Below are 27351 nucleotides of genomic sequence, written 5' to 3'. Positions count from 1 at the left end.
ATGCTCTCTGGTATTGTTCAGTAGGCCGGATCCAATGTGGAGGCGGGCCGGATCCGGCCCGCGGGCCGTACTTTGGAAACCACTGCACTACGGGATGGTCAGTTACAAAATCACCAGCGACAATCTTAGAACGGCCAACGTTCTAAGATCTAAGACTACACGCAAAAAATTGTGTAGTATGAACTACTACATTAGGTAGTCGGATATGCCCATCTTCTCTATCTAAATCTAATGATTACTGAAGGGTAATATAGTATACAGACTTCATAATCGGCACTCTTTTGGTTGAATGCAGTATTTATTTCCACTTTGGCTTTATGTTGTTTAGTTTTTATTAAAGCACATTTTTTGTTAATGGAGACTGAGAATCCATTTTATTTTTGTTTTTGTTTGTTTTTTTTTTAATTTAGTTTCAGTTCCAGTGTTATGTGTTCTTTTGAAAATAAAGTGTATCCATCTTTGGCAGGAAATTGCATGCATTATTACGTCATTTCCATTAAATCAGTATCAAAAGGTCTTGAAACAATATTATCGTTTATTGCTATAATTTTTTAGACAATTAATCGCACAGCAAAATTTGTTATCGTGATAGGCCTATGTGTATATGTATATATGTATGCCTGTGATGGTTGGGGGTAAACCTACTGTCCAGAACTGTGTACTCGTCTGCTGTTAATTCAACGGGGTTTACCCAGAGGCAAACCTTGCATGTCGATGCACTTGATGTGCGTCCTGAAATCTCACTGTTCCCATAACAAACCAACATCTTGCAAATGGGCCTCAGAAACAGAGAAAGTAAAAAAAAGCCACTGATGAAAGCAGATTTTCCTGAGTGATAACAGAGGAGATATCTGGCAGAGACAGAGTGCTTTGTCTGAAGATCGTTAAAGGTTTGAAGGGGGAAAAAAAAAGTCACCTCGGCAGACGAAAGCCAGGATGTAGAAGAACTGCAGCTGCCCGTCCTCCACATCTGCATGGATGTCTTCGCACACCAGAGGCCTGACAGATCAAAAGAAGGGCATCATAAATATTCAGACACATCCCACAGATTCCTGTTCTAAGATGAGGAACTGGCAGGTGCTGTTACGTCAGAAAGATGTCAGCACCAAAGCGGCGCGGCATGAATTCCACATTAACAGAGGGGATAATTGACATAATAACGGCTGACGGGACGTGTGTTGCGCAAACACTGGGAAGTGTGTTTTGAGACTGTGGTTTGCTGCCTCGGGAACAGATGAAGGAGCCGCTTGGGTTGGGCTTTTTTTGTTTTTTCGCCTTTTGATTATTGAGTCGAGGAGCTAAAACCAGATGAGAAGCTGAAAAAATCTCTGGCATCCGTTGTGTGTTTGTACGTGGCCGCTCCAACGGGCTCCTTGGGACGGGGGCCGGAACTCGTCTGTCAGAAACTCTAGGGGGATCAGGGGGGTTTTCAAATCAAATGAAACACCTTTCCGTCAAGCCTGCTTTGTGAGTATACACAATCTGTCAGCAGGAATAAAACCTTCGATTGTCACGAGATGTTGAACTTTTCTTCCCTGAAATCATACTTTTATGATTAAAAATCCATTTTTTTCCCTCTCTCGGAAAAAAAACAAGAAAGGCAAGAAAAGGTGCAACCCTTTGCTTCAGAGGGAAAAAAAACACAATTAAAAGGTGTAAAAAAATTATTGGTGGCGATTACAAACTACTTGGGGGGCGGGGGGTACGCAAATGCTGCGCAATTTGCAAGGGGAGGCACATGTTACCAATTAAGATGCGGTTTACCAGCTAATTTAGTGAGCCTGTTTCACCAAACCGAGTCTAAGAAAAGCTGATTGTAATCAAGTAAATATGTGTCAGAAATGTGCAGCTTTGGAACTTCTCCCCTTAACCTTCATGGCTTGACCGCATACAAATGTGCGCGACACTGTTCACACCACATCTTTCAGCGTTGACACAAATAAAAGTCAAGAGACAGTGGCATGGCAGGCGGCGCTGGGAAACGCATACCAGAGGTGGTGCTGGGCGGACAGCCTCGTGGTGGAAATGGACTGGAGCCTGCTATCAGATTTGTGGGCCATCTCACGGACCATTCCTGGAGGAAAGAATGAGAAAACGTTGTTACGATCCTGAAAAAAATCCAGACTTTTCTACCAACCTTGACTATTTTAATCAGTTCACGTAAAATTGAAGACATTCCTCCTGGTCTTGTTCTGGGACGTCTTCTTCACCCTTTCCCATTGAAGAAAAGCATCATGACAGTGACTTGGTTTGTGGAAAACCATGTGCCAGATTTCATATTTCACTTATTGCCACAATGGCTTTCTTCAGAGGACAGATTTATGGAGTGTTAGATTACTGGTGTCTTGACAGGACCAGAAGTTGTCAAGAAGTCTCTGCCCAGACTAGCCCCTCTTTCCTGTTTTACTATGGGAGGATATGGGAGTACCCAGAGAGAATGACAAAATGCATTCTCTAACCCTAATCATGTTTGACCCCAGACCAAGATTCACATCCAGAACTTTCTGCCACAAAGCAACTTATGAACTTGTATCTGCAACACCTCCTGTTTAGATCCACCATAATTAATCTTAATTCAAGTGTAACACTTGATCTACCAACACACAGACTACACAGACCACCCATTCATCTCAAACAACCAACCTTCTCTATTAATCAAAAAATGTTTCATCATTATGATGCTTTTTAAGCTCAAAGGATCAGTGGAATATTTCATGAAGAAATATTACACTTAAATCTATTCCTTTACTGTTTGCATATTATACTTAAAGAACAACATGGCTTTGGTTCTGAGAATTTGACGTTTTGAGAAAAACAAAGCAACAGAGGTCACTAACCAAAGGTCATACACTCAAACATACAGTACTTCTCGTTATTGTGTGCAGAACTCACGACATAAAGTTCTGTTTCAGAGATGTGCAAAAATATATATTTGCATTTCTGTGACATCATTTTCTGTCCAGAATTCCAAAGAAATCCCAGATTTTCCTTTCCAACTCATTCAGCTGCCTGAACTCAGATGTCCGGATTTGGTAGCCTTCTGAAGCCAATCGGGTTTGTTGTTGTGCGATCAGCCACTATCTGGACCTCATTTCATTTTCCATCCTCTGTAATGAACTGCAGCCCTAAATCAAACTTACATTCTTCTCTAAATATTGTGGAAAAGCGGAGTGTGTGCTTTTGTGTCCTCAATGGAGCATTCATCACTCAACCAAATATTCCAAAACAATTCCAAAACCAAAGAATGGGAGGCCTGAAGTATGAGATCTCCGAGGACGTATCTAGAAACCAAAAGATTTATTAAATAACCACAGGAAATTTAAAGAAAATGCCCCACATTCCTTTTGGAAAACATCTAAAGGTTCATGGATTTGCCAGGAAAGTGAGCAGTTCAAACAAGAGACATCACACAAACCCCTCTACTAATTTTCACGAGACATTCAAATTAAGGTGAGACATTTCAGTGCTGTTTACATTCACCAACCCGGCTAGAAGGAATGAGCCAAGAACACGAAACCAGAGTGTGAAAGCAGATCAAGGAACGTCATACCCCATCATTCACAGGGTGGGGGGAGCCCGCAGACAGAAGCAGCACTCCGACTGACAGACCTTCTGCTATTGTAACTCCAACAAGAAAGCCAACTCCAGTTGCAGGTGTAGGGTTTCAGCTCCAGTGAGTCCGTGGGTGGGAAAAAATGTGGCGGCGAATAGGATCTGCTGGGTCACGCCAAGCAAGCGTCAAATGTTGGTGTGAGATTAAGGGTGACAACAATACGGGGTGGAGGAGATATCTCCAACAGAGAGGCTGAATGGACGAGATTTTAAAAGGAATGTATAAGAACACGAAAGAGGAGAGACAGGGAGTGGGACGTGGCAAAATATGGTCTGCTTTAATCTTCCAATGACGATCTGAAGGAAAGAGTCATTTTTGTAGTAGAAAAATGTGGTTAAGAAAGGCAGAGTTCATTCCCAGGACACTGACTCTTTTATTGGCTTGGATCTTAAAATTAAGGCTACAGTGATTCTGGTATTGCTTGAATTGAATTTCAAATAGCTGTCTCTTAAAAATGTGTTTGTATTTTGTAATACTATTAAATTACTGTTTTATATTGTACTGCAGTGTACTTTATAAAACCATAACATTTTGTATCATCTAATTGTAACCATCTGTATATAATATATAATACTGTATAACATTGCAACATACTGTACAACATTATACTAAACGGTATATTGATCATGCTGTCAAAATGTATCGTACAACATGATACTATATCATACTGTCTAACACTCATCAATTTTATTATACTGAAAGGTATTGTATTATACCATATATTGAATCACAGAAACTTGTTACTTTTGTATATTAGTATAATTTATCTTACTGTATTGTATCACAATAATATGTTGCATAATTCTGTGTTGTATAATACTATATCATACTGTACTATTATATCATATCATATTGTATCATAATATAGCATATATGCTATATCATGTTCTATTTTATATCACATATTTACATGTGTTTTTATGGTCTTGTATAGTGTACTATTGTTTTCTTACATTTTATGATTGTAAAAATGAAAAACAAGAAGAGAAGAAAGGAGAGCTGATCCAAACGAGGAGGCTGATAATGTAAATTCAAAATTTGAAAGCGTAGTGAACAGGGACTTCACTTCTTCCAGTGCCTTTTCTAAAACTAGAGCTACTACAACTCTAAAACGGCGCAGAAAATCAACGTCATCATTCACAACTTCTTTTTTTGTTCGCTGATTGGCCAGGTCAAAATTAACGGGAGACAATCCAAATCAAGGGGAGAAAGACCAGACTGTGCTGCAAGAAATAACTTTTTTTCAAGAGAAATCTCACAGGGAAGGCAGTGGACAGGCTAAATATAATTATTTGGGTTTTTAAAAAAAAAATAGAAACCAACCAGAAATTGTCACTGAGGCTGATTACTACCAGTCCCTCACCTCACGACATCATCGGGTAGCTGTTTTTACAGACACAGTAGTAAATCTGTCATTTAAGAATGAAATTACCCCCAAAAACTCATCTAGTAAGATGTTTAATCCTACATCAAAACTAGGACATGCGGATAAAGAGTACGTAGAAAGAATTCCAGGTTCAGTAATTAGTTCACTATGACATGTATGAGTGGTTAATAACTCCAGCGACACTTAAGTCATAAACGAACCTCCTGTGATGGGCCCTAGAAACAGATGCTCCATAGTAAGTATTCACCTTGAACCAAATATGGTAGCTTGGTATGTTAGATAAACAAATTAAAAAAAACAAAAAACAAACATAAACTAACCAATAAAGTAAAGTATTTTACTGAAAAAATTCCAACTTGAAGAGTCTCCCACACTGCTGACATGAAGCAGCGAGTGATGGACCGACTAGAAGATTAAATAACATGTTCACGCAGACAGTTAGTGAGGTGCCATCCAAGACTGGGATCACGCATAAGCAAAGGCGACAGGCGGACAAAGTGTTTAGAAGCAAGCTGGCAACAACTGGAGTCTGGATGGGGCTCTGGTGAGCGTCACGCTGCAGACTCCCTCACTGCCTCCAGCATCAACACCAACACCCCTGATGGTTTTCACATAAAAGTAAACATCACACCACCACTCTGTACGTCAGCTGGTCTCCAAAAGCCCGTTTTTGATGGGACAAATCCATCAAATCTCTCAAGACAAACTCAACTCAAAAGCAATAAACTGTCCCAAATGAGAGAAAAATAAACGATAATGAACCGCTCTTTGGGCAACGGCTCCCATGTGCCACGTGTTATCTCTCAGGTTTCAGCTGAAGCTGCGTCAGAGCTGCCAGATCCAGAAAGCCGTCCTGGTTGCGACCACATCCTTTCCGTCCTCTCTAGCCAGCAAGTCCACCGTCATTCCAGTTGTGGTTTCAAACTTTGCCCGCTGATTTAGGCGACGGGACGGGGGCTTGTTTTGGTTAAGCATTTCTGTACTTCCTCTGGCGAAATCTTTCACCAGCTGTATTTTGGGTCCGTTTGGCTGAAAGAACAGAGTCGCTGCTGTAACAACAACTCGGCTATCTCAGAAACCAACATATAGCTGACGTTTGAATCGGAAACATCTGATTTTTTTTGTGAATCTCTTAGGGATTTTTTTTAACCAAGAATTCAACAAGAGCCTCTGTGGTCTTGTTGAAGGCAATCTGGAAGCATTTTCAGCCACAATGAAATACAAGAAACTAAATGAGCTGTTTATGGATTTAGACTCTCACAGCAGAGAAGGAGCTTACACAAAGAGGGAGGGGAAGAAAAGAAAAGTTAGTTTTGTTGGAAGTGGGAAGCAAAACTGGATAGGCTTGCAGACTTAATGTTCCCTTCATTTAGGCCACGCTCTATCTCCTCAGTGAGATTCATCACATTCAGCCTGCTAGTAATCAGCCTCAGTGACAGAGACTTCTGCTCTCTGCTCGGGCAGAGAGGCAGCATATTAAAAAGCTTTCAAACAGACAGACAGGCAGACCCCTGCACTGAAACAATGTTTTAAAGGCCATAAACTGATAGCAACAGCTGGATTTAAAAAGCTACATTGGGTGCCATTTCTGAGTTATAGCCTGATATAGAATCAAGTGGAAAAAAAAATTAAAAATTAAAATGAGCGGTGGGAACTGCAAACTGAAAAGTTGCACTTATCCAAAAACACTAATCATGAACATTAGTTGTGCCAACACTAAACCGCAATACCAACATGGTATTTAGTAGAAGGTAATGTTAAAGTGCAAAATACAACCATGTTGATACCCACTATGTGTCAGTGATTCATCATGGTTACAACATAGTACATCGTCTTCAACAGGGTCAGGTTTGTTATTGCATACTTACCTGCACTTCAGGAAGTGATACAAGGTGAGGAGAATTGCTGTGTGAATCATCTTCACCTACTTCAAAATAAGAGCCTGAACACAAACGACTAACTACTCGAAGAATTCATTAGGCAAAGCTACAATACAGATATTGAACTTCATTCAACTAAAAGATTATAAAACAGCCAAGTAAGTTAGTGGTTTAGAATTAATCTTGGGTGAAGCTAAGTGCGCTAAAGATTTTCAAAGCTAAAGTGCAAAGTGAAAAATTAGCGCAAAATAGCAGATTAGCTGATTTGGAGAAATAAGTAGGTAACACTTTATTTGAAGGGGGTTGAATAAGACTGTCATGACATTGTCATAAACATGTCATAACACCTGTCATGAACATGAATAAGCCTTCATGAATATTTATGAAGGCGTCATTCGGTAAATTATGACACTTTTAATACAAAGTTGACATTATTCAAAATGTCTTTGTTATGACAACTTGACATTAACCAGGAAATCATTACTGTTTAAACTTTACCTTTAATAACATAAAGTTACCTAATTTTTAAAGTGCAATCAGTAATACTTTTATAACAAATTTATATCAGTAATGATTTCTTGGTTAATGTCAAGTTGTCATAACAAAGACATTTAGAATATTGTCAACTTTGTATTAAAAGTGTCATAATTTACAGAATGACGCTTTATGACAACAGTCGTAAATATTCATGAAGGCTTATTCATGTTCATGACAGGTGTTATGTCATGTTTATGAAAGTGTCATGTCAGTCTTATTCAACCCCCTTCAAATAAAGTGTTACCAATAAGGACAACATTGATTAAAGTAGCCTAATAGAAATCAACAATACAAATTAAGACATTTTACAATGTTCCCCTAATTATTTAGTTTCTGGTGAAGAATATATTTCAACACCCCCATATTTATCAATACTTAAAACCGCTTAAAGAGCCCAATAAAGTGACTGATGTTTACCTGGAATTAAATCACTTTTCAGAGTATTTATATAAAAAGATTAACATTCCGTTTTTTGAATAGTATTTCATTAAAAAGGTTTAATTTAAATAAATTTTTCACCTGAATGTACAAAAAGGTTGCCAAAAAAATGTACATTTTAAAAAAAATTTAATTACTGTAATCTTTTTTTTTTTTTCATTTTTTGCAATTTTGGTATATTAAGTTTCAGGGTAATGTAATCATAATTATTAAAGAGTTTTTTCCCCCCAAATGCATTTTACATTTTTTAGAAAGAATGCTTAAAATATATTTTGCAAGTTTTTGCACTCTATACAGCAACTTTTCAAGGAAAGCAATTAAGTTGGTAAAAGTACTGTATATTATTGTATCAATACTGATGTGGTTGACCTGAAAGTGACCTCTAACCTGTGCAACTCAACTTAAGTTTACTGACTCCTATTTGATATGACTTTTACATTTGGTGATAATTTTTTCTTAGAAATGTTTTTCATTCTTGGACAGAACTTATTATTATTATTATTATTATTATTATTATTATTATTTTTACATTTAAGGTGAAAAAGGTTCTAAAGTGAGCAAAGAACACTGACATTTTAACAGGGGTATGTATACTTTTGAAACTCATGGTGTATTTGTGTTTTCAATGTTTGTTTAGTTCAGAAACATCAGATTAGTTTTCCATACATTCCAGAGATTTCCTGTTTTGTTCCCAACCTTCACATTAATTTTCCATATTTGCACAGACATTCCAAAATGTTTTCCTCCCTCTCCAGACAATACGGTCTGGGCAGGATGTGCTCAGTCTACGTGAAGCCACTGCTCCCGAGGGTCGGGGGCAGAAGTCTGCGTCATGAGCACATATGTTGCAGCGGTAGTCTGCCATCAGAGCAGGTTGGGTTTCTGCAGCGGGAACAAGCTGTTCCAACACCTGATGGCAGCATTCCATCCTAACTAGAACACAGGTTCTGGAATTAGCATTTGCTTTTACCTGTCAGGAGGCCAAAGAAGCGCTTGCAGCGCACGCTGTCCCTGACGAGGAGAGTATAGGCCACGCCTCCATCTGCAAACTCCATGTGGATACTCTGGGAGCCCAGGCCCACCTCCAGGTAGCTGAGCTCCAGTATTGGGTAGCTGTCCTTCTTCTGCAGCCAATCGGTGAGCGGGCCTCTGCTGGGAGGAAACACCACGCTTCAGAGAGGGCAAAAAACAAACCGATGAGCAGATTAAAGAGCCTTATGTAATATCTGACAATTTAAGGTGAGAATTTGTTGTTAAAGAACATGGAAGGGTAATCCTGAGAAAATCATGAAAAAGCATCAGATCAAGTGTTTAAATCTGAGGGATTAATTTCTTATTGTTATGATGCAGAGGAAAAGAAAAGACAGGAGAGAGACAGTTTGAAACCAATGTGTTTTCAAGATGTGACCCAGAAACCTGGCCAGGCTGTGCTGTGTTCATCCTGAATAGAGAGTGGGAAGATTCTCCCCTGTGAAAGTCAGTGAAGTAAACTGCAGTGTGGCGCCCCCTTTTGCATGATTGGCCATTTTTGAATAAATTTGGTCTTTATGAGATAAAATCATCTTTAAACTTGGACCCTTTATTCTCGTAGGGGTTCAGGTTAGCGACAAACTAACCAGGCGGTGTCATTTTTTGCATGACACCGCCTGTAAAAAATGTGCCTCTTTTCATTAGGGGTGCACCGATTGCACTTTTGTGGCCAATCACCAATATTTGGAAAACCCAACTTGCCGATTTCGATTTTGGCCAAAACCTTTTTGCAAATTTGTAGAAGTAGATAAGATTGGTGGATAAGATCTGTTTCTCATGTAAGAATCAACTGATAGCTGATTTCTCAATATTAAGGAAGTTGAGCCAATTTATCGATTGGTGAATTTATCATTGCACCCATAATTATAACGGTTCAAACAACAAAGATATCTTAGCATGCATTAAAACACACATTGGAAAGAATCATAGTGCTATTGCAGCTCATGCACAGTTTTCCTTATGCCTGCTCTTGGTGGCTCAGCCAAACAGTGCCAAGGGAAATAGACGATGTTCCTGGACTGGTTTGCAAAAAATAGCCAACATCATGTTAGGTACCATCGTTCCTCAATATTTCAAATTTGCAATCTACAAGTTTTTTATTTTTTTTCAGATATTGATATGCTCCATCAATAAATCCACAAGCAAGTTGGAGTTACATTCCACAGAAAATTAGAAATGAAACATGAGTTAATAAACTCCAACTTTGCTAATGACTACAAAAAATGTGTTTTCTCTGCAATTTACAAACTAAATATTTACCCAAATATTAGTGGGCATAAAGAAAGTTTCACAACCATTGCAACAAAGGCCAAAAATATGTGACTTTAATTTGTACTTTGGTGTCATTGTGTGTATAATCTGATTTTTTTTTTCAACTAATAAAAATGTCAATAGTTTTTTCTTTTAGTCAATGTTAGCTTTTGCCTCAAGAACCCCTAACACCTCCAGTGCTCTTACTGTCACAGAAGTATTCACTGGAATAATATTTCTCATTATTCCAGTGCATATCTCTTGCAATATATTAAACTATTCTAAAGGTCAGGAAGTTCATTTTTGTTGACAGAGACCATTTTTGTTGTAAATTTGTAGCCAGTGACACAAGAACTTGGATGGCAAATGAGAGAATTGCTTTGCTTTTGTTTTGAGAGTTCCTGATCCTGTGGGACCGCCTCCAAAAAAGGGCGGAGCATGCCTGTTTGGTAGATGCTTCTTGTTGTTGTCAAACAGCTTTATTTTGTGACAAAAGTCTGAAAATAGAATACATAAAAGCAATCTAATGAAAGAACAGCTAGCAGCAAAGATTTGGGGGCTTTTTGAAAATTTATTTGCATGTTTTTAACTTCAGAAAGTACGAATACAAATACAGTGGACCCTGCCTTTTCATGGTTTCTCTGTGGAACGCAACTCCAACACCTATTTGGGTGTTTTACATAGAGCACATTTATGATATTTGAAAGAAAATTAACACAGGAAGCTGTAATACCTAGATCAGTGGTTCTTAACCTGGGTTCGATCGAACCCAAGGGGTTCGATGAGTCGGTCTCAGGGGTTCGGCGGAGCCTCTGCCGCGGAGGTAAAAACACACTTGTGTAAAGTCGTGATGACGCCCCGCTTTGCCATCACTTGCTGCAGAGGATCACGTTACATTGCTTAGCCAATAAGTGCTGCGGAGGAGCACTGATTGGAGGAGTTCCACTCTCAGTATGGATTTGAACTTGTGTCTTTAATTACTTCAGCAAAGCTCACCGTTTTTACCAAATTCTATAGTCTGTAACACAGTTAATATAATTACATTACTAAATCAGAATACCGCAACGTATTTTGTGCGTCGGGGAGGGGGGAGTGGTTGGAATAAGAAGGGTTCGGTGAATGCGCATATGCAACTGGGGGGTTCGGTACCTCAAAAAAGGTTAAGAACCACTGACCTAGATGCAATGCTACTTGAAACGCTATTGGCTGGCATTAGCAAGAGCAGAGATAAGAAAAATTGTAAACGTTAGCTTCTGTGGTAGCACTAAGATAGTTCCTTCTGTGTGTATGAATGCACATTAAGGTATATTGGTGCTTGAACTATTAAAATAGGCAGTTCTAAGCATATTCATGGTTTTTAGCTACTGTTGGGTGGTTATGGTTCCTAACACACATGAATATGAGGTATGCTGTTGAAGAGTATGTTTCATTCCTAGTGAAAGATTTGATCTGATTTACAAAGCTCTATATTGGCCTTATTTCCATAGTTTTTTTGCTGAGGATCTCATTTTTTGTCTCGGTTTTGTTGGAACATTTTCCATATTTGACATTATTCCTTTAATCCTGAACAATCTTCCAGTTTTCACATGACGATCCCCTAAATTTCCACTGTATGATGCCACCACCGTGGTTTTCTGTACGGATGTTTTCATTGTTTCTTATGGCTATTTTTATCTGAAAGGCAAATGTCCTTCAAAATCTTTGGAATGCATTTGTTTGTTTGTTTTTTAAATACGTTTCAGTGCCACCAACAGATCCTTTCATGTTTGCAATTCTTTTGGTTTTAAGGTATGGTTCATACTAGTGAGAACTTATTACTAGTTTCTTCTGACTTTTTAGGCACTAGTTTGGAATATTTTGTACAGAACATAAGTCTCCAAAACATATAAATTTGAATCAGCAAAACGAGGATGAAAATTCCCAGTGGGGTGGATATTTTGAATAACAGAGCTCTAATCATTTTATGTTTTAAAAAGAACAAAGCAGAAACTTTGCTTTACTTACTGCACATCTGATGTCATTTCCAGAAAGTATAACCGCTTGTTGGAAACAACCAACAGTGAGGGAACCTCCCCTGGTTCCCCATATTTTACAGCCGACATCTGTGGATCCAAAGAAATTAAAGAGGAACATGATGTTATTGGATATTTGAGAAAAAAAGGCAATAAATGACAGCTGTTTTCTTGGGTGAATATTGTTTTTCTGATAGCATCATAATAAGGCTCATTGAGCCATAATTTCAACACTAAACTATTAACATCTGTATTTTCGGATGACACCACTTTCTCATTGGGGGTTTAAAAAACAATCTCATCCGTTTCCCCCAAATAACACAAACCACAGTCGCTGTTAGAAGCCAGATCTGCTGATTTGTTCCTCGTTGCTTTAAAGAGGCTGTCTGACTGGCAGACCAAACCACAGCTGAACTTTAGGAAATTGCCACCATGTTTTATAACTGAACCTTTGAGCTATTTGAAAGATAATTAATAGGACTTTTCAAAGTCAGAGCTGCCATATTTCTGCTTCAGATGTCTGGAAGTAATTTGGTTTCTGTGGCAAGGATTTAAAAATCTTTGAGACAATGTCTTATGACTCTTCTTTTTCATGCAAATGTCTTTTCAAAGAGGAAACCTCCCCGTCTGTGTGTTCTCTCACAGACCTTGAGAAAAGAATGAAGCTCCTCTTCCTCTTCAAAGACCTCCACATCCAAGAAAAGCTTCAGCCGATGGTCCACGGACTCGTAGTCCTCGGACAACAGATCCAAGTCATCTACAGACAAGACAGGAGATAAGTAAATATCTGATATTTTATTTTTATTTATTCCCAATAAACACATAATAGACTCATCAGTGGTGGGCACACTTTGGCTAAACTGCTAATCAGATAATTTTTTCACTTAGCATTCTTGACTTAACCTAAATTCAATTTTCCAGCTAAATTTCAGAGCACTAATTTACTTTCTTTTTTTTCAAGTTTCAGTTCAATGACATTTTACATTTGTGCAGTTTAAAGTTTAACATCTACTGATGTCCTGTGTGTTATCTTAGACTTATTTATTATCCTACCTTATTTCTAAATGAACCTATACTGTGGTCAATAATCAGGCAAAATCAGCAACAGAGCAGGAAAACTCAACTGTAAACTGAAACCAAGACAGAGAGGTTTGTTCCAAAGAATCACTGCCTAAAATGTGACTGTATAGGACGGAGTCCAGCTGACAGCGAAATACTGCACATAATGTGTCACTGACACATGGTGGATGTCAACGATAAAATGTAGCGCTTTAGCATTAGTTGAACTAACGCTTATGGTTAGCGCTTTAGGTTTACCACAACTAACTTTTTAGCTAGCTGTTCCTACCAATGAAATTAATGTCAAATTATTCTAATTAATGGTTACATGGAAGGATGGAGTTCCACAGGGTTCTGGATTAGGCCCAGTCATTTTTTTTCTTCCTATGCAGAATTGCTTTGTTCTTTACCAACAAATCAAAAAATTAATCACATACCTAAACTATAAGCTTATCTGAGAAACATAAAAACTAATTAGACTGGTGTAAGCTGTAGTAAAATTTGGTCATTTTCTGTTGTGTTAAATACACCTCACTGCCACCCTCAAAACATGATCACACCTGTCGGGAATGGGTTGCTCTCTGTGAATTTGGTTTGGTAAAACTTAACTGGCCTCCACAGAGTCCTGATCTCAAACTAATTTAACCCCTTTGGGATGAATTAGACCCGAGACTGCAAACTAACTCAGTTTGTCCCACATCAGTCTCTAACCTCGCAAATGAACATCTGAAAAAATGGATCTAAATATGGGTGCTCTCCTACAGCAGAGCAGTAGAAGACATTTTGATTTCTAGACCTTGGCTGAGGTAGATAAGATCGGCTTCACATAGAAGTACCGGCTGATCACTGATCTCCCAAAATTAAGGAAATTGGGGCCAATTCATCAGTGCACACTTAGATCTAAAATCTAAGTGTGATTGAAAATCCTAGAAGAATCTGTTCCAGTTGCACAGAATGTGTTGACACCATTTAAACCACGCAGATTCCTAACATCCAATTCCATAGTGATACTGGTCAAGATGTTTCATTTCTAAAGCAAACTAGGCATAGTTTCAGTTTTCTAAGATCCAGTTTCATTATTTTTGCTTCTTGCCAAAAAAATAGAGCTTATGTTTTTATAATCATCTTAAATTTCAATCAAAAATACAAAAGAAATCCTGGAATTTTTATTAAAAACTGCTGTCTGGTCTGTATTTTAGCCAAACATAAAGTAGAAGACTAATGAATGAGCAGATTTTTGCCTCTTTTCCTTCAATCCCTCAAATGATATCTTCCATTAATAGTTGAGGCAGAGATTTGGGGCTGGAGTGTGGGAGCACTTGCATATTTCATTTTTTTGTGTGTGAAACTGTAGCCAGATTGTACTGCAGCAGACCGCCGCATTAGCCAGAGGCATATAAGAGCAATAAATCGGCAACAGAAGTTATCTGAGCGGTGATGAATGATTCCAGCTGATCAGAAATGACAGGGCAGGGACCCACAGAGGCCAAAATAAACCAGCAGTCTTTGATTTAAACAGCACAGAAAGATCAGATTTTAAAGGTCTTTGAACCTGGAGAGAACTGTTCCCCCGAAGGTGCAGGAGCAAACCTGCGTGCGATAAAGAGCATGAAAAAGACAAAAAAAAAAATCAGGCTTTTCTAAGTCACAAAAAACAGTTCATTCAGGCTGTCGGATGAATCGTCTTCAGAGTGACTCTGCGGCTTCACAAGGACAGATTATATGGTACTGCCTGTACTACAGCACTACAAATTAAAAACAAAAAAAGATAAAGAAAGCTATCATTAGGACTCCTTGGCTTTCATCCCTCCCCCATCACTTTCAGTAATGACTCCAATCTGTCTTATTGCGAATTTACCATGTGGTTCATCCCAGAAATGGCAGACAGATGTCAGGGAGTCCGACGCGTAGGAACCCTCTGAGGATTCCTACGCAGCCCCACTTGCCTCCAGTGTCGTTTGGATCCGTAAAAAAAAGCTGAGGTGAGCAGGTAGGAGCCCGTCCTCCAGGGTTCAGGAGGAACAGCATCGCTTCCCTTCACCCCCAATAAAAACCCCTGGAACATCTCGGAGGAATTTGATCCACAAAGCAACAATTACCTGCTTTGTTTGTTTCTCCAAGCCTCAGAAATGTGGGGATTTTTTACATCTGTGTCGTTCCTGATGGAAGCCATTTGCTCGTCGAGACACTTCTCTGTCTGAAGTCTAATTTCCTGTCCCACCGCCGTTCGTTTTGCGAGATAAGACGGACTGCTCCAGGAGTTTGGCACTTTGGCTTTATCGCATTTAATTTACAGCTTTAATTGCTTTTTTTATTGGGATAATTAAAGTTGGCAAAACTTACGCAGCTTCCTTAACAGCTCTAACAGCGCTGAGAGCCGCAATAAAACAACCGAACTACAGCTGTACATTCTGGTTCTCTAAATCCCCACATAAACACCTAAATAACCATCATACTGCTATTTCTTAAGAAAAAATATAAAGTTGTAAAAAGAGTAATTTTGAGGAAGAGAATATGAAATCATGTAATGTCAAGAGAACAAAAATATTTAAATTAAAAGAAAAAAATCTGTAATCACGTAAAAAAAAATTAAATCATTAAAAAATATATTATTGAGGAAAATATGGAAGCATTTAATATTGAAGAAAATATGGAGTCACGGAATTTTCAGGAAAAAAATATTCTTGAATCAGAAAATATTACAAAAAATATTAGGAATCATTTATTGAGGGGAATTTGGAATTGCTTAATACTGGAAAAAATGTTACAGAATCACTTCATGTTCAGGTATCACCTAATCTGAAAGGACAAAAAAAACTTAATATTTAGAAGATATTGAGAAAATATTAGAGTTGCACCTATTGCAGTTCTCTGGCTGATACCAATTTTTATGTCTGCAGTTTTGATAAGTACATATACTGAAGTTATGATGGATGCTTCAGAATAAGCTGAATCCTTATTCAACTTATTTTCAGAAATTAAATAATGGGTTTCGATTTTATAAAACTGTATTTTAAAAGTCAATTATGAAAGTTTTGAAAAAGAATATAGAATGATGGGATAAAGACAAAAGTGTTACAAACACTTAATGTGAAAGAAACACAAATATGGAATTATCTAAAACTAACTGGAATGATGAGAACAAAAGATTATGGAATTATTGAATATAAAGGAAAAATATGAAAGTAAAAAAAAAACAAAAAAAAAACATTATTTTTCATGTCTGTCTGTTCATCAGGCAGAGATTATTTCTTAAAGAATTTGTTCAATTAGAGAAGAAATGAATGCTACAACATACTAACTTATGATTCCAGATGTTTTCTCCAACATCAAAGTGATTCCATGTTTAACAGATGAAAGAAAAAAAGGACTATAACTTCCTGCAAAAGAATTTCACTTTTGAAGCGTAATGAAGAAAGCAGGGTTCCTTATCTGCACAGGGATTAAAAGGTGAAATCAGGGCTAACCCTTTGGGATGGATGGAGGCGCAGGTTTGGCCGGAGGTTGTGCTTGTAGGGGCGTAGCGCCACTGACGTTGTAGTGGTAGCTTCCTGCCAGCTCCTCCTTTCCCTGGCTGTCGGGGTGGCAGCAGAAGCTGGCGGTGTGGTCTGGGGCATCACCGATGAAGAAGGAGGTTCCCTGGGCCGTGACAAAGCTCTGTTCCGGCGAGGTGGCAGACTGCAGGAGGAGGCTGCTGCCGACATGCTGCACTTCATTAAGCTGCAGAAACAAAAACCGAGATCAGAACAGGAACTGGAACAGGAACAGGAGAGAAGTGTGTTAGAGAGGAGGACCTGCTCTGCACTGCCGGCACTCTGTGGGAAATCCAGAGGCTGTAGTTCATGTCGGAGCCGCGGCGAGCCGCTGATGGGCGTGCTGCTGCAGGGCGCTGCCTGATGGGCCACCTGGACCACATGGTCACTGCCACACTCTGGACAAACACACACTGCTCCTGCACACACACAGCAGAGCAACCTGTTGGAGACATGGCAAACACGAAAAACCAGCAGCGTCCCACTGAGAAGTGGAACTGAAATGTATATTGAACATTTCATACAAAAAAATTGGTATCAGCCAAAATTGCAACTGGCAGGCTGGGTTTTTAAAAGGTCGATAATCAGTGATCGGCCAGAAAACTACAACCGGTGCACCCTTAGTTATTATTGTTCTGTTCTGTAGATTTGTTTGCAGTGTTTTTGCCCATTAGTTTGAATAAAATATTATTCAACAGTAAGAATCCAGTTTTTATAAGAGAAACATAAAATTCAGCCAGTAGAAGGTTTCTCATAAAAAACAGCTGTAGGAGGTGCAGCTGTTTGTAGGAGGTACAACCCTCATAAGGAGTCATTAGTCCTCGATGTGGCCGACGCAGGTTCGATTCCTGGTCTGGTGAAATTTGCTGCATGTCTTCCCTCTCTCTCTTTACCTACTTTCATGTCTTAAAACTTTCAAAAACAGGCCTCTAGGGTCAAAAAACTCTTTGGAAAAAAAAACAAAACTGTTGTAACTCTTTAGTTTTATGTTATATGGAAAGTACTTCTTGTGTCTCTTTTAGATGGAGTCACTAACAGAGCTGCTGTTGCTTTTCACCTTTCCCAATACTTTCTGTGACTACACCTGCTTGTTGCTTTATTTTTAATGAAGCTATCAACATTCTCTTTCTTTACGTGTCTTATAAAGCAGTCTGTTTTTTTTTTTTGCTGCGATGCCGTGTGGGATTCTCCTCTCCAAAGCTTTTTGTTTAGCAGAACTGTGGCACCGCCTGCCATGTGCTGACCTTGACTTCAGCTTTTATCTCTAGTTGGAACCATAAAGCTTGCTGTCAGGGATTTAAACAGACAGAAAGCTGAAGCGAGAGAAGAGCCCAACACGGTTTCCCATGATGCTTTTGGGTCAGTGGGGAAACATTAAAACCTGGCTGTTTTTGACAGATTTAGAGACGTTCAAGAGCAGCAGTTGCCATGTCCACATCCAGCATGAACTTGGACAACAAGTTCCTGATAAGTTTTTTCTCAGACCTGGCAACCTTTTATCAACTACTTTAATATCTTGAAGACTTTTACGCCAGTTTAAATAGAAGTGTCATGTTTTTGTTTTTTTTTCCTGTCTGACCTCGGGATAGGGACTGGCTATAGGTTATGATTTCAAAGTAGTGGCTCGAATTGTGCTCATTTGTTGCTTCTTTTACATACCACTTGTATCTGTGGAGCCTGACATGTCAAACTGTATGTCAAGATTTCTAAATAAAGATACAAAAAAAATTGGATTTAGCTAAAATCGAAATGGGCTGGACAGATCATCACAGAAGCTTTTTAAAAGAGAATTTGGGCCTAGTCAAAGTCCAGATTTTGCTCAGATCATGTGGTGTGACTTGACGTTCTAGAGCCAATCTCTACAACCCTCACCTGAACTGCCATTGTTATAATCTGCCTCCGTTTGCTCCTCCCTGTTCCGTCCTTCCTCACCGTCCCGCAGCATCACTCCCACTCTACTCCCAACGTCCTCCTCTTCACCAGCTGCCAGGTGAGAGCAGAACTCTGACCTGCAGCGGAGGCACTGCAGGCGGGAGGAGGAGGAACCGGATTTAGAGTCCCGCCGCTGGTTCTCCTCCAGCACAGCGGACAGGATGTCGCTCAGAACCTGCAGGGACATGATTCATCATGGTGGACTCGGTCCAAAACTTCAGCCTGTACACCGAGTACCTGCATGCTGGAACGCAAGTCCCGAGCTGCTTTTAAGTTTTAAATGGCTCATATTTTCTCTTCTGGAACATGCGGTCATAAACATGAGTCAAAGAAACAAATCCAGATCATGTGAGTAAGGAGAGTTAACCTGCGCTGCCTGATGGGGGTCGTCATCTAGCAGAACGTAGGACCGCCTCTGTTTGGACTTGGCAATGTAGTCGAAGTGAAGCTCCACAGCAGGAAACGGCTCCGCAGCGTCCTGAAGAGGAAAAAGCAGAGCCGTGTTGGGATCATGCTGGGTAGGAAAGTCAACATAAGTTTGCAGAGATGGTGGAGTATGGCTGGACATCACTCTGAAGGTTGGATGTTTCAGTTAAATATCCTGATTCATTGAATATTACACACAAATATTAACTATCAGGTATTTCTAAAGGTGAGGGTTCCATGAAGAGAGAGAGGGAGTGTAGAGGAATATAATAGGAAAATAGGAAGGAAGATGGAAAGAAAAGAAAAAAGGAATGACTAAAGCAAGGAAGGAAACAAAGAAACTAGGAAGAATCAAGGAAAGAAGAAGTATAGACCTACAGAAAGCAATAAAAGTCAAAAGAGGAAATAAAAAAACTAAATAAAAAGAAGGAAACCGACAGATGGAACATAACATCTGGTTATCAGAAAAGTGTGTAGAATCTTCTGTTTTATTTTTTTCATATTTCTCCACATGTAGAAAGTAACAATGATCAGGGATGGCATTCCTAGATCATCCCAGGCTTCAGACAGTTGTAGAACAGAGACAACTCCCAGAGGGAGAATCTCTGGGATGGCACGGTGTCGGAGGGAACCAGAGGTTCAGGATGGATTAGCAGAGTGGGACCGGTGGTGGACTCACCTGTGGGGTCCAGATGGCCTGTGTGATCTGGACTCGGGCCAGGCTGTCCAGCTCCAGCCGGGATGTCTCCATGCCGCGCTGTGGGTCCACCTCCACCAGGACGCCCTGCTTCACCCGCAGAAACACTTCCATCCTCTTCCCCTCCTGACCTTCACCGTCAGTCTCCTCTCCGTTGGGCAGGATGCCGACCAACAGGGGGCAACACAGGTCAACTGGAGAGACGATGGAAGAACCATACTTATAGAGACAGCACAGCGGTTGAATATTAGACTTTCTGTCAAGGTAGAATAAAGCTGGAAGGATGCTGTTCTCCAACATTGGGGAGGCTGTACAGGCCACTGCAGGAAGAAGACTTTTAGGCCCGGTTTACACGACAATGATCCAATGAACATGGAATTTTTGTTTCATTTCTGTTATTACATTTACATGAAGACGTTCTAATTACAATCTTTGTTTTCACAGTAACGGTACACATCGAAAACATGTAATGCTCTTGCCACGCCACTAGTTGGTGCTAGGTTCTTTGAAACCAAGTGTGCATATGTTTAGAAAAAAAAAGTTCTACTTGAAAGCACGTCAATACGTGTTTCCCCATCAGGTACCGTTCCCCCAGATACTGGGGGAGAACACGCATTATGTGCGTCTGATTAGGCCGCAGCTGGAAAAAAAGTGGGATAACTTTGCTGAAACACGTTGATTGAGCTTTCTCGGTGTCCATAGTTCTCTGGATAAGAGCGTTTAACAAGCGAGTGCGTGTTATGAGCGCTGAACAAGCACATGTGTATTCTGCAACCTGGGCTGTGCGGAGCGGTGAATAGATGCTGGGGGAACCGTATCTAATGGGAAAACATGAACTGTAGTAACACCAGCATTGTCAGTAGTTTCTTCTTCTGAGGATTTTAGGAAGCAGCTATGTTTTCCGTCATACTATGCATGAGCTAGGGATTCCCTGACAGAAAAGATCCATTTACTCTGTTTACAAGACAACGGACACCGGTACATTTCAGAAACATTGCACTTTGGAACCCATTTTCAATCTGTGCCGTTGTCGGAGAAAACATTCGGTGGTTTCATGTAAGCGTACACTACAAACACAACAAAACTCTTCCATTTTCACCCGAAATTGTTGTCGTGTAAACAGGGCCTTAGTCTCAAAAAGTACAAAGGAGTTTGAGACAAACCCCAGTGGAAAGAGGAAGGGATTCCGGATGAGTTTCTTTCCCTACCTCCGAGTTCATCTTCTTCTTCTGGGTTGGTCCCGCCGCTCGACGCCCTAGCAGACCTTTGGGAGCCGGGGCTGGACTGCTGAGAGTCGGCCGCCTCCTGCTTCTCCACTGGGCCGTCCACTGTGCTGGCCTCCAGAGTGGAATGAGTTTGCTCGGCGCTCGGACTCAGCCACTGCAGTGTGGAGTCCGTCTCTGGATCGTTTGGCTCCGGGGACAGCAGTGGTGGCGGTGGGAGAACCTCTGGGACCTCCACAGCAGGCCCAGGATGACTGGGTGTTATGGAGGTGCTGACGCCGTTGGTTAGAGTCTGAGGGATGGGTGGGCTGCTGATGGTGGTGGGAGCCCCTCCATCTAGATGGTGCTGGTATCTCAGCCAGTCTTCCCCCAGCTGATCTCTGAAGCTGGACATGCGCTCAATCTCCTTTTGGTGAGGAAGAACAATGTCTGGTGGAGAGACACATTGGGGAACAGTTAGTGCGTTAGATATTTCTCTAGTATCTGCTGAAAAGATGGTAGTTACCAACCCTGTGCAGAGGAGAAGGGTCTGGGCTCGTGATCAGTATCACTTGGTTCTGATATGCTGGCTCTCCGAACTTTGACCTTACTCTGAAACACCAAACACAGTTTCAACCGTCGTTGGGTTTGTTTTTTTACGAAATGGCTCCTGGATTCACTCTTACTCTGGACTTATTCTTCCTAAACCGGGACATCCCAACTTCAGCAGTGGTCAGGCTGTCACTCAAATCCCCCGCCCCACTTGACGGCTCTTGGTTGCTGCATTCAGGTGGGTCAGTGGTTGGAGCCACAGACGTCTGAACCTGGATGATCAGCTGACCTGCTTTGGGTAGAACCTGGAGAACAGAGAAATCTTGCTCATAAACACACTGAACTCTAACTGACTCTCTTCTACACAATGCCCTCTGCTCCGGATGACTGACCACACCAACTTTAAAGCCTCTACGACTCCACCTGTTTTCCGTTCATTTGGACATATCTGTTCTGTCTCGTCTCTAATGTCTTTCATCTCACTGCTCTCCAGAGAAAACCTCCAAATCTTTACACGCTCTGTCATGTTCTCTGAACTTTCAAGACAAATCATGATGTCATCTGAGAAACTCTGCAGTTCAACAGAACCTATGCATTTTTCCTATCAAAGCTCCTAGAGTCCTTTTTGGCCAATAGTTAACTATAAATGTGAAACTTCATGATGATTATATCAGATTTTTTACAGATATTTCTTTCCATGATAAATGGATGACTGGACAGATAATTGGATGGAAGAATGAACTGACCCTAGCCTGTCTCTGACACATGAACACTGACTTCAGAATCAGAATCCTTCCCTGATCCCCAGGGGGAAGCTCACATGTTGCGGGTGCAGCCAAACACTCAGACTTACTGATAATTCAGAAGAGGACAGCGGGGTTCCATCCAGCCTCATCTAGAAATAGACACAACAATGAGTTTTTATGAGGGAGCAAAATAAAAATGGTTCAGTTTCAGGCAGCGTCTCACTCTGAGGCTGGCAGCCTTCGGGGACAGGTGAGGCACGGTGCAGGTCCGGTGGCTTTTCTGGAAATACAGCGGGTTTCCCTCGAGGTTTAGCTGCAACAACACATTATCACATGATCTGACATGGGGCTAGATGAGGCTGTGGGGATAAAAGTAGTGCCTTACGCTGGTGAGGCCGTGCAGCAGGGAGAGGGGGGCAAGCTGGGCGTGTTCCAGCAGCAGGTTGTAGGCCAGGTCTAAATGCTGGAGCGAGGACAACTGCTCCACACCTGCACGAAAACGGGGAACAGAAACAAAACTTAAGAGCTAAACACTGGTTCTGGTGGTTTATTTTTATTTCTCTTATGACATCACCCCCCTGAACGGGCTCCGTGACCTCATCAGCCAGCCTCTCAGTCTGGCCGGAGCCGCCTGCATTTGAGGGCTAGATAAGAGATTGCACGAGTAACGCCAGCACTCTTTACCGTTAATGGTTTCCAGTTCGTTGTTCCTGAGGATGAGCGTGTGCAGCTTGGCTCTAGCGCTGGGGCCGAGTGTTGGCGCCCTCTGGAGGCAGTTGTATCCCAAGTTTAAGTGTTCCAATTCACTCAGAGGCTAAAAAATACAACAAAAACTATATATTAGCTTCTAAAAAGCAATGGAGAAATGCTCAAATGAAAAAAAAATTCTACCTTTAGGAATTCTCCACACTCTTGAATCTTGTTATGGCTCAGATCCAAGGATTTCAGTATGTTTAGTAAACTCTACGAGAAAAAGTGGGAACAATTGGAGTGTGACAGAGGATGCTGGCAGTAGTAAGAATTGAGATGTGTGGGTGGCTTGCTCTCACTAGTGACTGGTCGAGGCAGATGATGGAGTTGTAGCTGAAGTTCAGGGTGTGGAGCTCCAGCCAGGTCAGTGCAGAGCTCAGGTCACCTCCACACAGAGAGAGCAGCTCCTGGGAAAAGGCAAAAACACACAGTTGCTATGGAGATGGAGACGGGAAGCTGAGAATCCAAAGTACACGTACCTCCAGGGAGTGGAGGCTCTTTGAGCAGATGAAGACCTCAAGCTGGGAATAAACTCCTCGGAGTCCCTCAAGGAGGTGTGCTGGGATTCTCTTCAGCTGGAGGAGAACAAGGAAAAAATACATCTACAACTTTAAAGAGTTCTACTTAAATTCTTAGGGTTTATACATCAGACTATATGTTAAATTGCGTCAGTTGCCTCATTCTATAAACAACAGTTTGCTGGAATTCTGTTCTATTCCTCCTGACAGAACTGGTTCTAAAACATTAACTTTGTTGCCTTTAAGGTACTTTATAATTTATTTCAGGGGTGGCCACAGTCGGTCCTCGAGGGCCGGGATCCCGTATGTTTTAGTTCTCTCCCTGGTTTAACGCACCTGGATCAAATGATGACTCGTTAGAAGGCCGAAGAAAAACACTGACAAACTGAAAAAGTTGTTGCTACCACCAGAGAGAGAACTAAAACGTGCAGGATGCCGGCCCTCCAGGACTGACTTTGGGCACCCCTGATTTATTTGGCTGTTTAATGAAAGTTAATGTAAGTCTGGAAGCTTTAAACTAACTTGAACAATTCCAAATAATGTTCATTCCTCTTGCCATCTATTGTGTAAAGCTCAACAATCACCAATGGGGAACTATCACAACATGGTGCTGCCACCCTTGTAGCTCACAGTTGGTATGGTGTTCTCAAGCTCAAGCTCCTTTCTTCTACATCAAAACCTGAAAGTAGTAATTTAATAAACTCTTCCAACTTTTACTTCATGTATCCAAAAATGAAGGTCTTTCTCCCTGAGTTACAAATTGCAATCTGGATATTTTTTGTTTGCTTATGGTAGAAGCAAATTCATTCTCTCTGAGCAGTTTTTCAGGACATGTACATGTAAGACTGACTTCGTAATGGATATTTGTCCTTTGTTTTGGGATAGATATTTGGAACCAAAACACATCTAGGGATAGAACAATATAAAGAAGATCTATTATTGGGATATTTTTGTTGCATATTGTCATGGCGACGTCTGTGATCAGGAATACAGTAAACCCAAAGTATTCACAGCGGCTAGGAGCCGTATCAACCTGCTTATAGCTGAAATATGAAGATACTTGAGACCCACTCTAACATAAAAACTTATAACTGTCTATTTAAATAATTTAAACACCAAATATACCTCAATATGCATTAATACACACAGTAGAAACCATCATAGTTCTACCGCAGAAGCTTTCTTGTATCTGCTCTTGCAAGTTCAGCCAATCAGCACCAAGGAAAAAGAATGCTGCTCCTGCAAAACCACAATCTTAAATATTTATGGACTACTAATTGAAAGACTAACATTATTTTAATATTCATATTAAGTGTGTGTAAACTCTACGAGAAAAAGTGGGAACAGTTGGAATAAAAATACACAGCAACTAGGAACCGTATCAACCTGCTTATAGCTGGTTGATACGCAAGTGTAAAAATAAAGCTTGGATTTTACCTCTAAACACTTGAGAGACTTGAAAGGGAAGATTTTCACTACTGACTCCAGCCTCACTCCAGGGGGATGGATGAGCTGCGATTACATGAATATAAAGTGAGCAACAGGGTAATATTTACATCTTAATGTCATACTTTTACTCTAGCTGGATGATGGACACATGCTGTTCTGTGCAGAGCTATAATTTGGTATTTTTTTATAATGTGGGAGACAGAATTTAGACAAAAATTAAAAGAATCTATTTCTTCAACCACATGAGCAAGAGAAGATGTGAATGTTTGCTTTAATTGTAGAAAAGAATTGAGAAAATATCTGCTTGTTTATGTTCTTACACTTTCAATAAAGCAAACACTTGAAATCGTCAAATTTTACTCAACACCAGGGGGCAGCATAGCACTGACTCACTCCTGTCTATTGATAGACTGTGCTTTGACACGGATGAAGTAATATTAGTCAGGGTTAACTCACTTCATTACTTTAAAAGAGATAAAACACCTTTATCTGACAAATAGCTGCAAACAGTAATTTGCGCACTATATAAAAAGAAAATTTTCAACTCTAAAAAGTCCAATAAAATTCCCAAAATTTAATTTCAACCCATAAATATCATTAAACACCATTAATATGTAACTGGCCCACAGTGTGACAGACTTAGGAGCTTTTACTCATATTGCTCCTTAAATTCACACCAGTCATCCCGTTTGGTCTAGTCAAAGCCCAAGTTAAATATAGAGTTTATGGAAGCCTGATGGCCTCAGAGATGCTCCACTGTGCAGCAGGGCTTCACCTTGAGAGAGAGCGTCTTCTGCAGGACATCGAACAGGAACTGCAGCTGTAACAGAGAGGATGTGTCGGCCGGATGGGAAGGAAGCGCCAGGAAGCCATGCTGCTGGCTTCTGGACAACAAATACTGCTCAAAGAGCCTGGTGAGCTGCTGCAAGGTGCAGGCAGGGAGGGTCAGCGTGCTGCTGCCATCCAGTACTACGTCACCTGCAGAGGAAAGTGATTAAAATGAAGAAAACAGAGAGAACATCACAACTTTATGAAAAGCGTTGACTAAAGTGTAAAGAAATCGACGATCAGCATCATCAATCTTCAGCTATCTCTGTAGCTGTAGGGTTTAGGATTGAAAGTACACCCAGCCATAGAGCTTCTATAGTTGCAGTGGAGACCCCTTCCTGAATGGAGCAATAGATGGCAGCTAGTTCTGTTAAGAACTTTGTATGTTTTCCTTGTTCTTCGTTGCTGTAGAAAGTACACCTGACCCAGAGCTTCTTAGTTTAGCTCAGTGTTTTTATTGTTGCCGTTAACATGCCTGCTCTGTTTTGCTTTTCAATAGAAAGTTGTCCTGATACTATAATAGCTGTTAAACGTTCCTTTTCGTTGCTTGTACTTGTGATGGTGCAATGACAATAAAGTTGAATTCTATTCTATTCTATTCTTTTCCATAGAAAGGACCCCTTATCAAGTGTTGTGTTTAGCTGTTTCTTCTCTAGTCGGTGAGAAGCTACTGCTGCACTTTGGTCTCAACTGTCTTTGTTTTTCCCCTCAGAAAGTACTCATGGTTCTTTGCTTTGCTTTTGTTTGTCTGACCTTTTCTTGGGCGAAGCCACTGACTGAGCTAGTTTTGCTCCCAACTTTGAAATCTTTCTCATAGAGAGTAAAAGGTTTCGACAAAGCTTCGAAACCCTTTTAAACTGAGCTCGTCACGGCAGGAAGTTTCTTATAACAGCTGATTTTGATTGGACTCAAAGCCTGAATTGAGTCGATTTAAATAACTTGAGCTGAAGTGAAATTATATTTATCTCTGCTTTGTAATTTTTTTTTAATTGAATATTTGAACATACCGTTATTGCGAAGAAGTGTGGCCAAACTATGCACAAGTGAGGACTGGCCCGGGGGAGCCACAGCCATCCTGTAAGATGTTAAACAAGCATTTTAAATCAGGACTACAACTCCCAGACACCGACAAGCCTGCTGTTTGTTTCCATGTAGCTGCTTAATAACGTTTTAGCTGTAAATATACATACTTACAACGCTCTCTCTCTCTCTCTCTTTTTAAACATTGTAACCGTCAATCTTCTATGTTCAACAATTCATTATTCTTAAGGAACTAACACTGTCTAAGCTCGGCTGATCTATTTTCTCCGGAAGATAAGCTAAATAGCTTACCTGCGCAGTGACAGCGGAAAAACAAAGAGCTAACATCCGGTTCTTACTTAGTGTTGTGGACGCTAATTCATAATATTTCACGTAAACGCAACGCTACAGCAGTTAATGCTTGGTTTCACAAACAGAGCTCAGTGATGTTGACATTTTTCTCCGTACATCACATGACTAGGAGGCTGACAG

The 27351-nt window shown here is 40.5% G+C and overlaps 1 protein-coding gene across 3 annotated transcripts; it reads right to left on the bottom strand.

The window, feature by feature from the left end:
* Positions 1 to 405: 405 nt before the first annotated feature.
* Positions 406 to 27351, bottom strand: stk11ip (serine/threonine kinase 11 interacting protein). 3 transcript variants are annotated; one of them, XM_015025627.1, is made up of 24 exons: positions 27172 to 27351; positions 26847 to 26914; positions 25787 to 25989; positions 25000 to 25074; positions 23524 to 23619; positions 23344 to 23451; positions 23186 to 23257; positions 22979 to 23108; positions 22680 to 22783; positions 22518 to 22607; positions 22402 to 22443; positions 21683 to 21853; positions 21527 to 21608; positions 21003 to 21446; positions 19777 to 19988; positions 19039 to 19149; positions 18612 to 18846; positions 17001 to 17158; positions 16674 to 16926; positions 12795 to 12904; positions 12140 to 12237; positions 8826 to 9025; positions 1990 to 2074; positions 406 to 999 (listed from the first exon to the last, which is right to left on the bottom strand). In XM_015025627.1, exons 2-24 carry the CDS (start codon positions 26911 to 26913, stop codon positions 885 to 887), a joined length of 3261 nt encoding a protein of 1086 aa, XP_014881113.1. In that variant the 5' UTR covers position 26914; positions 27172 to 27351; the 3' UTR covers positions 406 to 884. The 3 variants fall into 3 exon arrangements, with proteins under 3 accessions (XP_014881113.1, XP_014881114.1, XP_014881115.1); XM_015025628.1 differs by having other exon boundaries at positions 8826 to 9007; XM_015025629.1 differs by having other exon boundaries at positions 8826 to 9004.

This window comes from Poecilia latipinna, unplaced genomic scaffold, assembly GCF_001443285.1.
Source record: "Poecilia latipinna isolate Pla-1442-1.1 unplaced genomic scaffold, P_latipinna-1.0 Scaffold4219, whole genome shotgun sequence".
NCBI lineage: Eukaryota > Metazoa > Chordata > Actinopteri > Cyprinodontiformes > Poeciliidae > Poecilia > Poecilia latipinna.
The sequence above is the reverse complement of the archived record's forward strand: the minus strand, read 5'-3'. Positions and strand labels throughout refer to the sequence as shown.

What these genes read in the sequence shown, in the direction of transcription:
- stk11ip (XM_015025627.1), bottom strand. Translation starts at nt 26,913, where the DNA reads ATGGCTGTGGCTCCCCCGGGCCAGTCCTCACTTGTGCATAGTTTGGCC. An exon ending in AGTGTGGAGAATTCCTAAAG is followed by an intron (nt 23,109 to 23,185) that starts GTAGAATTTTTT and finishes TGTATTTTTTAG; the next exon opens with CCTCTGAGTGAATTGGAACA. An exon ending in TCCGCCCAGCACCACCTCTG is followed by an intron (nt 1,000 to 1,989) that starts GTATGCGTTTCC and finishes TTGATCTGTCAG; the next exon opens with GCCTCTGGTGTGCGAAGACA.